Here is a 13,026-nt window from a genome sequence, read left to right as displayed (position 1 = left end):
CACACTCAAAAATTTTCAATTGCATTAAATATTATATTGTTCGAGTTAAATATCACATCTGAATATTATATTATTTGAGTTAAATATTTTATTTCATATTTTAATATTTATACATCATAAATATTCTATCATATATAATATTTATACTAGAATGAGAGAATAAAATTTTTTCTTATCCACATAAATGTATTATTTAATTATAATTCTATAGATGTTATATATATTTTTTGTTATTAACATTTATTTATTTGTTTATTATGAAAAATTATATAATTAATAATGGTTATCTAATAAAAAGGTAAAAGATATTATTTATTTGATTTTAGATGTGTGCAAGTCTAAAATTTTTGAAGAATTTAGTCATAAAAATAATTTTTTGTGTGTGAAAAAATAGATAACGGACACTAGTATTATTTTTTATACCTAAATAAAAATTATTGATTATAGTAATTATGCTGTCGTACAATTTTATTAAATTAAATATATTTTATAATAAAAAAAATTAAATATGTGTTATTAATACCCAAGTTACTATAATAAAATTAAATAAAATAAAATTGAAAATAAATATGCATAGGTGTATACTAATCATGCATGAGTATAAGTTAAATTTATTTTCATTAGTCTTATAATTATTAGTAAATCATTATTTTGAAGATTTAGTGAAATTTTATATTTATTGTGACTAGTTTAAATATTTTTAAAATTAAAAAGTAAATAATTTAATTGATATTTGTTAATCAAAAATATTGTAAAAATAATAATTTGAAATTTAAAAAATTTTATATTTTTTTTTGTAATTCTAGCATTTAAATTATTTTTATATTATAGTGTAAGTTAAAATAGTAATTATTCAACTATGTTTAAAATTAAAAATTCATAATTTATTATCGACATATTTAAATATAAAAGGTACGGTCTAACTTTAAAAATATCTAATTTCTATAAAAAAAAATTACATTTAAAATTTTAAAAAATATTTTAACTAAATTCATAATTTTTATTTTTTTTTAACTCTCAAGAGCTATTTTTATAAAATATTAAATAATTTTTTATTAAAAGCAGAATTTTACCAACTTATCGAATGCCCATTTGCAAGCATATTAGATATTTATCCTTTCGTATTTTTATCTGTTTAGAAAACTTTAGCAGCCAGCCAGGCGGGCGGCCACCTATTGTATTATGCTTCTTACCATGAGCAAGCTCGTTGATTTGGTATAAACAGGTAGCTCAAGGAACCAAATCTGGAACCCTCTTTCCCTCTCCCTCTCGATCTTCCAGGTAAAATAAATATTCAGTCTTCGTCAAGTTGAAAGATTATTGTTTTGAAGGAACTCGCAAGACGGAAATGGGAATTCCATCGGGAATGAGGGATTTTTGGGTGCACAGCAGAAACAATTCATTGCTGATCGCGTCTCCCTCTGAGAAAGACTTGAGAGCTCAGCAAGCCGCTCAAGGTTTTCTACAGCCCTAGCTTTGTTACTGATAGCAATCTAGGAAAACTTATGAATTTGATTAATTTTGGGCGAAGTTTTGAAAATTTGATCGGAAATTGTAGGATCCGGAGTTCCTTTTTAGTTTTATGCTTTATTTTGATATTTTACCTGTTACGACATCATAATTTTCTGTAGATTAATATTCATGTAATCTGCAGATAGTGCTGTTGCAGGAGCCAAGGCAGCTTCCCTCGCTGCTGTTGTAGCTGCAGTGCCAACTGTATGTACTATGTTATGATTTGTTCAATATTTCGTTTCCCTCTTTTAACCCTTAAATCGATTCGACCACGATAGTCTAGTTTAGTTTTAGTTTGAATTTAGTAAATTGCACAAATCGAATTAAACTCTGCGGTTCACAATGGATCCTCATGATCTGCCCTCAATTCATGATACATTCCGATTCATTTTTTACAGTTCGAATCATTTTGCAACTGAGTGAATTGCATTGTGAATCATACGTTTCTAACAACAATGTTTTTATTTGCTTATTATTAGTTATTGAAGCTAATAATAATAATTGGGAAGTTTTATTAAAGATGAGAATTACCACAAGGATGCATATAGCTTGCTCCTCATAACAAGAATATAGCCAAAAGATGTAATCATGGGTATTGTCCCTTTGCTCTTTTTGACATGGCAGCAAGAGCCATTCGGCTTTTGTTGAATCTGTAGGCAACTGGAAGATCTTCTCTTATATATATAATTTGTTTGATGAAAAGTCCATCTTTTTTTTTTCTGAGCATTTATTTAATCAACTCGTAGTAGGTGAACCAAGGTTTGCTAGGTTAAGGTGTTGATTCTGGTCATGAAGCATGCATGTTCAGTAAAAATAGGGTTGACTTTAGTTTATTTGTTGGATTATATAATATTCAACTTCCAAAACCAAGGTCTCATGTAATGTATGGCATTGTTAATAAGTCACAACTGTGGCTTGGCATAGTGTTTTTTTTCCCTTCGAGGAGTTTCATCTCTTAAATCAACGATTTTGTCTAACATAATGCAAAAAGGAGTGGAGTTTACTTGGCTGAATATTATGGTATTACAGGGTTCTTGCATTGAAAGATTAGGTGCAATTAGAGTGTGTCCTTCAGTGTGCAAAAATGAGAATATGAATAGGTGATGTAGATCCAATTGGACTAATTTGCCTATTTAAGATTTTGAGAATAATACTTAGATATCACTGCTAGGTTTTCTTAAATATCATACCTAAGAATTCTTAAGCATGTTCTTAAAGGTTTGCTTACATCACACGACAAGAAAGATTGAAAAAATTCTTAATTAAATAATTGCTCTTATCTCAAATTGATATAATATAAGATATTTATATTACTTCCTAAGTGACCTTTCCCATATAGAATTAGACAAAGAAATGCTAATTTTGATAAGAATAGAAACACTAATGATAATTTTTTTTTGAAATAGCACTAGTCATAATTAACTTAGAGAAAACATAATTTAAATCCTAAGTAGTTAGATACTAAAATAAATAAAAGTAACTTCCTACATAACGTAGCCATTGCCATGCGCCACCTATTTTCTTTGGGTAGAAAAACCTCAAACTCATTGAGTTGGAAGCTGTTAAAACCAAAAGCTTGGCAATATATTGGGTTAGGAATTTTGCATGAATGAACATGCACCATTTTTTCCACCTTGAAATGGGTGTAGCTATATCTATTTGTCCCTTCTAGTTTTTATCTTGCCAAAGGTTGGAGTTGGTTTTCTTTAACTTTAAGAACTTTAGATTCACGGGTCTTTTTCTCATCATAGTTTTTTGTTTTTTTGGATGTCTCTTTATATTAGTGATATTCATGGTTTTGGAACAATCTTGCTTTTTTCTTTGTATAAAAGGAAAAGAAGTACCAAGGTGTGCTTGATCACAGAAGGGGCGACTAAGGAGGATATGTGTAACATTCATACCAGTGATGTTAAGTAAGATAGAATTGTTGTAGGCACCACATTGAAAAGAAACGTCTTCAAGTTACTGAGATAGTTTTGTTATCGATTCATGCTACTTCGTAAGTTTGTGGATATGGGTGTCTTGGCAAATTGAGACGCTCCACTGTTGAAGCTGAAACCACATTCATGCCACTTCTACTTTCAATAGCAAGCTTTTTAGCTTTTGTTCCACAATAAATTAACAGTAATTTCAATTATATTAGCATGATAACTATCATCTTTCTCCACTTTAGCAGTTGCTAAGTTGCGTTTCATTACAGAGGAGGGAAAGGTTTCTGTTGTTCATCATCAACTAAGTCATCGTATTCATAGGACACATAAACTCCTTTCTTCTAGGCATCTCCTTTTCTTGTTCCTTGAGTTATTTTTTTTTGGCATTGGTGAAGCATATTGCTTGGCTTTCACACCTGAAGCAGACTATTTCTTTATATTTAACGTTGGATGTGTTAGAAGGTGATCATGCAACAATAGCGCAATTAGATGTTTGTTATGTAGAATTTGTTCCTGCCAAAGTTTTCTTCTGAGTTCCTTCTAGAGGTCGATTCTCCAGATGAGAATCCAATCTTCCTTGACATTTTGTACTTTAAGTAGTCCTCTATGTCTAGGTAAGTTTCGTACATCTGGACCATGATTGCAGTTCCACTGGTAATTCATCTATTCCTCAGGGCAAAAACTTGCCTCAAGTCATTGAGGTAATTGTCCTTTCCAAAATCTATGTCCAGCAGAAATAATTCATGGGGTTTTTTGTTGAGTCCAAGCAAAAACTTGTAGAGCCTCTTCCTTTCCACAGTCTATCTGTACGTCAGGGCAGTTCCACTGGTGCCCTTCGAACATGTGGATCTGCTGCCATTTTTTTATTAGTGTGTTATAGTATTGGGTTAAACTGAGGTCCCCTTGCAGCAAGTCATGCAACATGCTCTCCACTGCAAGCAACTCAGATGAATTATCTATTTTAGAGTAAGTTTCTTTTTCTGCATCCCCTATCTCTTCAGCCAATCCAAATAGGAGGAAATTTTCTCCAACTTCATTCATCGTCGAGTTGATGAACCAGGACGACATAACCATATTATTTTGAATTTTCTAAGTTTGATACTTTGGATATTCTTTTGGTGGAGGAACCGCAGCTCAAGTCAGGTAATCTTCCTTCTCCTTTTCATATAAAAACGTCAGTACTGATTGCGACCGTGGGAGGTAGGTTTGGTCATTTAGTTTGTGTCCAGTGATGAACACCACAGTGCTGTCTATTCCTTCGTTATTGGTTGCTAGAAATTTTCAGCAGGGAAGGCACTCAGAACTTGCAGTCTGCTAGCTTGCCATCCCTTATTTTTTCATGTTTGGGAGGGTTTTGTGGCGATGATGAAGCTAGATTAGAGGCTGTTCTGATACCATGTTGTTTTAATGATTCTGTGTATTGAATTTATCAGATCATATTGATCACAAATATATAACCGAGGTTACAAGAGTTATAATCTAATTAGATAAGTAAGAATCATCCTAAATTGAGTCTTCTAAGAAATTAAGATATTTACAATGATCTTTCCAGATATAGATCCTCCTTAATTAGTTACCATAGTTTAGGAAATAAATATCCTATAATTTAGGAAGTACATCTGATCAGGGACCAACTGATTTAGGAATTCTACACTATATGATAAGACTTTAGGCCATATTCCCCTTGCTACCTTATGAGCAATATGAAAAGAAAGAAACAGAAGGGTTTTTGAAGGAATAGAATTTATTTGTAATAAATTTAAGAACTTACGGTTCCAGACTCTGACTTTTTGAGTGAGGTCATTCTCTTCATACATATGAGGATTTCCGAGACCTTATTGATATTTCGACATATTTGAAAAAATATTGTATATAATTGGTGTTATATAGACTCTAGTTTATTTAAAAAAATTACCTATTTAAGAATAAGGAGTAAAACTTAGATATCACACGTAAGATATCACAGGTAATTTTTAAATATGACATTTTTCGCGCAACAAGAAAGATTGAGCAGAATTCTAGTACCTTTTATTGAATAATTAATCTTCTCATAATTGACATTACATAAAGTATATATAGTGCTTCTTGATTAATCTTTCTCAAATAGAATTAGCTTGAGAAATAGTTACTAATAAAAAATAGAAAAACTAATCATAATGAATTTAGGAAACTATAACTAAAATTCTAAATAATTAAATACTAAAAATAAATAAAAATAACTTTTTAAGTAACTTTTTAATAGCAAATGGATGATGGGTTTTTCTCAGGTACAGATAATTTGGCATGATTTTTGGGGTCAGCATATGATGTGTTTTTGACGTTGGAATCCGAGATAGCCCATCCAGCTCCTTGAAGAGGGCAATGATGGGCTTCCACAATGGAGAGCCTCATAACTAGCATAATCCATCTTTCTTCACTGTCCGCTAGAGTCACCTTTACATCCTGATCATATCTTTGATGTTAGAGGCTCGCCATAGGTGGATTGGTTATAAATCAAGTTCCTTTCGTCCATTTGTTTTTTCTATTTGCAAAGAGCACTCCGGGTCATGGAATCTGGGCTTCTTGGCTTGACTGAATTCACTTACTCTCCAATAATGGTCGTTATTGTGCTGATTTCTAATTTGTATTTCTTTCCATGTATATCAGTTGGTTGCAGTTCGTGTGATTCCTTGGGCAAAGGCCAACATTAACCACACTGGGCAAGCACTTATTGTATCTGCAGGTATAAAGAGGCTGAAATTTGTGTATTTATAAAATAGTTTGTTCGGAGTTAATGTTCTACGCAAGGCATTACTGGTCAATGAGTCTGATCTCGCAATCTCATAACGACAATGTAATTTTACTGTCTGAACTTCTATTATTAATGGACTGACATTTTGAATCCTCCTAAAAGAAGGGAAAAAAAACCTGCACATCTTGCAATAAGTTCATTGTTCTGTATGCCCACTGATAGCATTGAATTTCGTGGCGATATACTTCCATGAGAATATGCTGGAACATGAAAATTTTGACATTATCTTCCTCTGTTTGGTTAACAGCCTCAATTGCTGCTTTCTTCATCGCTGCCGATAAAAACATACTGCAGACTGCAAAAACAAAAACTGAGACGAAGTTAAAAGAAGCAGCTTGATGTTCGAGAACTAATGCTACCCAACTTTTTTCCTGCGGTAAGAACATCATGTCACCTTTTCTTGTGCATGATGATTATCGGTCTGTATCATGAATGTTTCTGCTTTGACATACTGAATCAAATTTTCGCATCTTGCTGAGGAGATGATGCCTCTGTGAGTTTCTCATGACAATGTAATTCAAAACTCACTTTTCAATTTCCATTGCGCCCATGGACAATTTTACCTGCATGATTGGAAGAGTTTCTTAAAGAATTCCATAAAAATTTATAAAAATGATACACTTTGCCCCAATTAACTAACAAATTAATAATTATGAGTTGAAGCAGTACTAATTTGGAGTTTAATTCAACTTCAAATGAATTTATAGTTGAAACTAAGCATTTCAGGTTTGATAGAGTTCGAAATATTTTATTTGGTTCTCTTAGAATTTATTTCTAAACAAGTTTTTACCATGTCATATTTGAATCAAGTATACATTTTCAAATGAATGTTAGAAAGATATTGTAGCAATTCATTTTCCTCTTGGCATGTAACTTAATTTCAGCCCTTCTATGGTTGGTATTTGTAAACTTAATTTCAGCCCTTCTATGGGTGGTGGTAGTTATTTTTTGGGGAATGAAATTTTCCTTGCCCTGAAATGGCTGTGCTAACAACACGAGTCATGGAAGCTCTGAGAGGAGAAACTTTAGTAACTTCTAACTTTTTCACCAGAGCATCTAGTGCATAATGCTCTACTTGTAGAGTTTGGCAATGAGCCCTGCTTTCTATCTGATTTATATATATAATGTATGTATATAAATCGTAGACTTATTCTTTCATTGTAGGTAATCAGGTGAAGAAAATTATTTTGTACAACAGGTATATTCTAATGTTATATTTTTTTTTTCCAAAAAGATTGTTAGTGTGCTTCATAAAATGGGGAATATTCTAGTAATTTCTTTTTAATAAGTGGAAGAACTTTTATCTCCCTTTGTTATGTTCATTGGGTTTGAAAAATAGCAATACCCTTTCGTTTGGATATGTAGAATTAGGAATGAAATTCAAATAATTAGAATAAAACTAATAGAATTTGACTTCTTGTATCCTACATGAAATTTTTATATAATGTCAATTTTTTAATTTTTTATTATTTTAGAGATCATGATTTTCTAGTTGAATTATGCGTGAATTTAAAATTTATTTAAAATTTAGCATTATGCGTGATTATACAATATTTAGACATCAGGTAATTGAATTCAACTGCTCAATTTTACAAACTCAAATTTGATACAAATGATATAAATAATAGAAAATAACATATTATTTTTCAGAGTCTTGTATAAAATATATTATCTTCTGTAAATCTGAAAAATATTCAATAAAATTACTGTATGATATAAAAATTTTATATAAAGTAAATTTATAACATGCATATACATATAGTATATAATTATTTATTTCTTTAAAAATCTTGGTTTGTAGTTCAATCACGGTTAACTGCAGTTTTTCTAAAAGCGGAAACCGATGTCAAACCATTACATTAATTGAATTTTCAGATCATGACACAAATTAGCCGAAAGAACCTGTTAAATTCTTAAGAGAACACAACAACATACCTTATATCATTCGGGAACAAAATTATCTCTGTGGACAATGTGAAAAACGCACATCTCAGGCTTCCTGTCCACTCTATTCGTTACATTAAATTATGTATGAGAAAGTCCTGACTAATATATAATACATTGAAATATAGAAGAAAAACTGTCATGATTGTGAGATCAGCATGGTTAACATGACAATAGGTTGTCCAAACACTAAGTTTTCTAATGTGTGGTTAAAGAGCCAAATGCCAACTTCAGAAACTCTTTTATTGCTAACTTACAGAGTCATTCAACGCAGTGATTAGAGAAACCATTATGCTAAGTTGAAAGCATTGAGCCGATGGGAAAAGTTCTTTGTATCTCCTCCTTCGCAATTCCTAGAGACAGAAATTGGCATCGTCAATTAGATCTTGTTAATTCCAGGGGAAAAGATGTTTAAAATAGTAAGTTGGACTGTCAAAATTCTATATATTCAGAGTTCGTGTAACCGGATAGATACTTAAGGCTTCACAGGAAGTTTAACAGTGGTAAAATAAACTAGCATATTTCCTTCTAGAGGCCTGTAAAATTCAGGATCATGCCAATCACATACTCACCAATAGGAAGGATGGCAGGCCATTGCCAAAACATGACGTATACTTGTTTGGAGAGCAGGAGGAAATTAGGGTCATCTTTCTCTGCTAATCCCACAAATAAGCAACCATCTTCTCCCCAACTTCTACACCATTTCTCTCATTTCCTGATGGATGAACTTGTTACCAATAGTCATTACAAGAACATTTCCCATTTTCAAAATGATGAAAGCGACTACGATCTCTGACAATAATCTCTCTGTGAACAATTTTTGAAATTATTTTTATTGCACCATGACAGTCATCACAAATTCGTAAGTTCTTGACAATCCGAATTGTGGTCCCTTCTCTAGTTGAAATTAGTCCAAATGCAATTGCCAGCTTCTCACTGTGAGTAAATAAAGCATCTTCCTTCTCTTCCTCGTCTACATTATGAATTACAAGGTCAGTTTTTGGTTTATATCCAGCAAGTTTTAATTTTTGTTGTAATTCCCTTATCATTGAACTTATTTTCTCTGATTGAGGATGTGATAGGTCCCCCATAAAGAACTCATGAACCATGTTGTCCACCTCAATCCAACTGCACCCAGGCATCTTCGTCACACCACTATCCCGCATTCTCAGCCTACATTTCACGGCATCATCCAACCTACCCGTGGAAGCATACAGATTAGCAAGATAAATATAACTTCCTGAGTGATCAGAATCTAGTTCAAGAATCTGCTGAACAACATTCTCTCCCCTGTCACTATCCTTGTAGATTCGGCAACCTCCAAGCAATGCACCCCAAACTTTAACATTTGGCTTCACAGGCATCGAACTAATCAAGTTTTCTGCCTCATCAAGGCGACCAGCACGACTTAGAAGATCAACTACACACCCATAATGCTCAACCTTGGGAGTGATCCCATAAACCTTATCCATCATATCAAAATGCTTGAGCCCACGATCAACCAAACCAGCATGAGTGCAAGCTGTTAACAATCCCATAAAAGTCACATCAGTAGGCTTCGCCCCACAACCAATCATTTCACAAAAGAATCCAAAGGCTTCATTTGCACGTCCATGCATGGCCAATCCGGTTATAATGATAGTCCAAGATATTGCATCTCTCTTTTTCATTGCATCAAAAACAAGCATAGCTTCCCTTATGCATCCACACTTCGCATACATATCAGCCAACGCATTCCCCAAGAACAAACTTAGCTCCATCCCGCTCCCTCTAATAAATCTATGAATCCACTTCCCTAAATCAAGCGCACCAAGATGCGCGCAAGCTGACAACACACTAACCAACGTAGCATCATTAGACCTCATGCCACCAATTTCCTGCATTTTCCGAAACAACTCGATAGCGTCTCCGTACCTCTCATTCTGCGTATACCCAGCAATCATAGCGTTCCAACAGACCACATTCCTCTCCGTCATTTCATCGAACAGCCGCCTGGCATCCTCCACCTTACCAACTCTCGCATACCCACTGATCATCGTCGACCACGTGACCAAACTCTTCTCAACCATCCCATTAAACACCTTCCTAGCCTTATCCACATCCCCATTCGTGCAAAGGCCAGAAACCAACGTATTCCACGATACAACATCTCTCGTAGGCATGTCATCGAACAGTTTCTGCGCTACCCAGAAGTAACCCAGTTTAAAATACATATCAATCAGCGAGTTCTTGACAAAAAGATTAGATTCAAATCCATTTTTTATCAAAAAGCAGTGAATTTTCTGTCCATCTGCCACGTTAGCAAGCCCAGCGCAAGCCTTGAGCACAGAAGTGAAGGTGTACTCGTCTGGGTACGGCGCATTTGATGATAGTAAGAGTTGGTTGAAGTAGAAAAGTGCGCTATACCATTCGCTGTTGTGGGCAAAAGATTTAAGAAGAGCATTGTAAGCAAAGATATTCGGGCTGGTGAGATGGCGGGTGAAGATTTGCACACAGTATGAGACATTACCGCGGGCTGAGCAAATTCCGATGAGCTTGACGGCGATGAGGTTAGGATCAAGGCAAAGGAATGGAGATGACAGGGCTTGGGCTTGGACTTGGACAACATGGTGAATGGTGAGCTGAGCGGCGCATTTTAGCAAGAGGTGAGTGAATCTCTGGTGAGTGGTTGTTGAGGAGTGGAGAAGAGCCAGGATTCGTGTGGAGCTGCGTTCAGGCAACTCGGTTCAGTTGACTCACTGAGGGACTCTGATATTCTCGATTGTATATTATTAATTCTTGTTTATAAATTATATAATATCAAAACTTGATTTTTCAGTAATTATTGAAATTTTTATTCAAATTAAAAATTTTAATTTTAACTTTTATTTAATGTTAAAAATATATATTATATGTAATTTAAAAAAAATAAATGTTATTAGTTAATATATTATTAAATTACTTATATATTTTTATGCTGTTTATTTGATTTGATTTTTATGCCCTTCACCAGTTATTTGAACATTTATTTTATCTATGCAAAAATTATAATTACGTGTAAAATTTTGTCCTCATTGTTTTTGTTACTATGTGAAGTTATATAAGTATTTATTAGAATTAATATTTGTTTAATTATTTAAATTGATTTTTTCATTGTCTATCATTCTAATAGAGAAAATCATTGAAATTATTTTTAAAAATCTTTTTGAACTTTATAAGAGATAAGGAAATATCTCTTGTGATAATATTTTTAGTGTTCGAAAATATTTGTATTAGCAAGTAAGTATTAGATTAAACTGTGATTTTACATTTTTTAAAATAGCGAGAAAAAAAATTCTCAAATAAATTATTTGAGTAGAGAATGTAGACACAATATTAATATTTGAATCTCTATAAATCAAATTTAGGATTTCTGTTTTTTTTTGTTTTCCTAATATCTTTAATTCATCCATCTTATTTAGCTACATATTATGAATTCATTTTAGTTTTCATAATTAATTTACTTTTGGGTGTTTGTTTTCTTATTTTAAATAGTTTAAATTTGAAACCCAATTCCCCCATCAATTGGATTATCATAAACACTTGAGCTCACAATAATATTTTAATTTATGTAACATTATTTCTTATTTATATGAGATGACGTGTATTAAATTTATTATTATTAAATTATACATTGCTTATGATATATCTAATAACAAAATATTTAATAATGTTAACCCGTATGACAATATTAACCAAGATGAAATATGAGTAATTTTAGTTTTTTTTTTAATGGTTAAATTATTTTAGATAATCTACTTAGTGCACTAAGTAGATTTTAACTCTACAAGTAAGATGTGTCTTTTTATTAATTAATTCATACTCAAAATTATTCAATTATGAATAATTATTTATATTCAAAAATTCTCACAAGCATCTTATAAAATTTCATTTGGAGTATGTTGAATAATTTTTATCAATTATGTCATTTTATTGATTTTCGATAAACAACGAGTTAATAAATCTTTTTTTTTTGTTATTATTAATTTTTATAAAAGAATTCGCTATAGCACTTATAATGTTTAACTTTACAAATATCTAATTGTGATCGAAATGTGTGCGTAGCATTGGTAGGAAAAAACACCAATTCATTGTTTTTTGGTGTACCAATAGTGTCTTCACCTTTAACTCGTTGAAAAATACATGAATGCATGTAATAAGTTTTAGATATTCAACAATCTTTATAAAAAAAATAATCACAAAAGTCTAAGCATTTAGCTATCCAACCATAAAGTAGACGGACCATTATTCCTCTTATATAAAGATAATTAAGCATTGTTTTTATTTTGGTAGCAACTTCAATGAATCATACACCAATTCTCATTCTCTAAAAATAAAAAATAAAAAGGAGTTGTCCACTATATATCCTTATATTTAATTTTAAAGAAAAATTAAAATATTACAACAAATCTAAAATAATTTTACGGATAACTGATGAAATAATTGTTTTTCAAAGATAAATTGTGCAAATATTATATATTATAATTAAATAAAAATAAAATTATCTAAATATTTAATTACAATTGATTTTCAACTTCATTAAAATAAATCGTACAAATTGAATTAAAATATATGTTATATTATTAATTTCTAAGATTATTTTACGATTCATGATAAACTATAATTCACTCGTAAAATTTGAATTTTTTTGTTGATGAATTGAATTAAACTTTAAAATTTATTAAATTCGAATTGTGAATTGCAAAATTCTAACCAGAGAAGGTTTTATTATCTTTAATAATAGATAATTTTATAATTTTTATCTTGTCAAATAATATATATAATAAATTTTTATTGACGTAATAATTAATTTGAATTTCACAAGAGAAT

The 13,026-nt window shown here is 31.6% G+C and overlaps 1 protein-coding gene and 1 pseudogene across 4 annotated transcripts; one reads left to right on the top strand and one right to left on the bottom strand.

Annotated features, from left to right (window-relative positions):
* Window positions 1–1,087: 1,087 nt before the first annotated feature.
* Window positions 1,088–7,703, top strand: LOC110821931 (early nodulin-93). 3 transcript variants are annotated; one of them, XM_022051908.2, is made up of 5 exons: window positions 1,088–1,225; window positions 1,332–1,457; window positions 1,655–1,716; window positions 6,090–6,165; window positions 6,482–6,802. In XM_022051908.2, the coding sequence occupies exons 2-5, from the start codon at window positions 1,349–1,351 to the stop codon at window positions 6,571–6,573; spliced, it is 339 nt and encodes a 112-aa protein (XP_021907600.1). In that variant the 5' UTR covers window positions 1,088–1,225; window positions 1,332–1,348; the 3' UTR covers window positions 6,574–6,802. The 3 variants fall into 3 exon arrangements, with proteins under 3 accessions (XP_021907600.1, XP_021907599.1, XP_088063358.1); XM_022051907.2 differs by adding an exon at window positions 7,399–7,703 and having other exon boundaries at window positions 1,122–1,457; window positions 6,482–6,610; XM_088207232.1 differs by having other exon boundaries at window positions 1,122–1,457.
* A 419-nt stretch (window positions 7,704–8,122) lies between these two features.
* LOC110821930 (pentatricopeptide repeat-containing protein At5g48910 pseudogene) lies at window positions 8,123–10,945 on the bottom strand (annotated as a pseudogene). The gene is made up of 2 exons (XR_015813223.1): window positions 8,751–10,945; window positions 8,123–8,531 (listed from the first exon to the last, which is right to left on the bottom strand). The product of XR_015813223.1 is annotated as a pentatricopeptide repeat-containing protein At5g48910 pseudogene (transcript).
* Window positions 10,946–13,026: the final 2,081 nt, after the last annotated feature.

Source organism: Carica papaya, chromosome 7 (genome assembly GCF_054855325.1).
Source record: "Carica papaya isolate Zhongbai chromosome 7, ASM5485532v1, whole genome shotgun sequence".
NCBI lineage: Eukaryota > Viridiplantae > Streptophyta > Magnoliopsida > Brassicales > Caricaceae > Carica > Carica papaya.
This window is presented reverse-complemented; position numbering and strand designations above follow the sequence as displayed.

What these genes read in the sequence shown, in the direction of transcription:
- LOC110821931 (XM_022051907.2), top strand. Translation starts at nt 1,349, where the DNA reads ATGGGAATTCCATCGGGAATGAGGGATTTTTGGGTGCACAGCAGAAAC. An exon ending in AGCTCAGCAAGCCGCTCAAG is followed by an intron (nt 1,458 to 1,654) that starts GTTTTCTACAGC and finishes TGTAATCTGCAG; the next exon opens with ATAGTGCTGTTGCAGGAGCC. An exon ending in AGCACTTATTGTATCTGCAG is followed by an intron (nt 6,166 to 6,481) that starts GTATAAAGAGGC and finishes TTTGGTTAACAG; the next exon opens with CCTCAATTGCTGCTTTCTTC.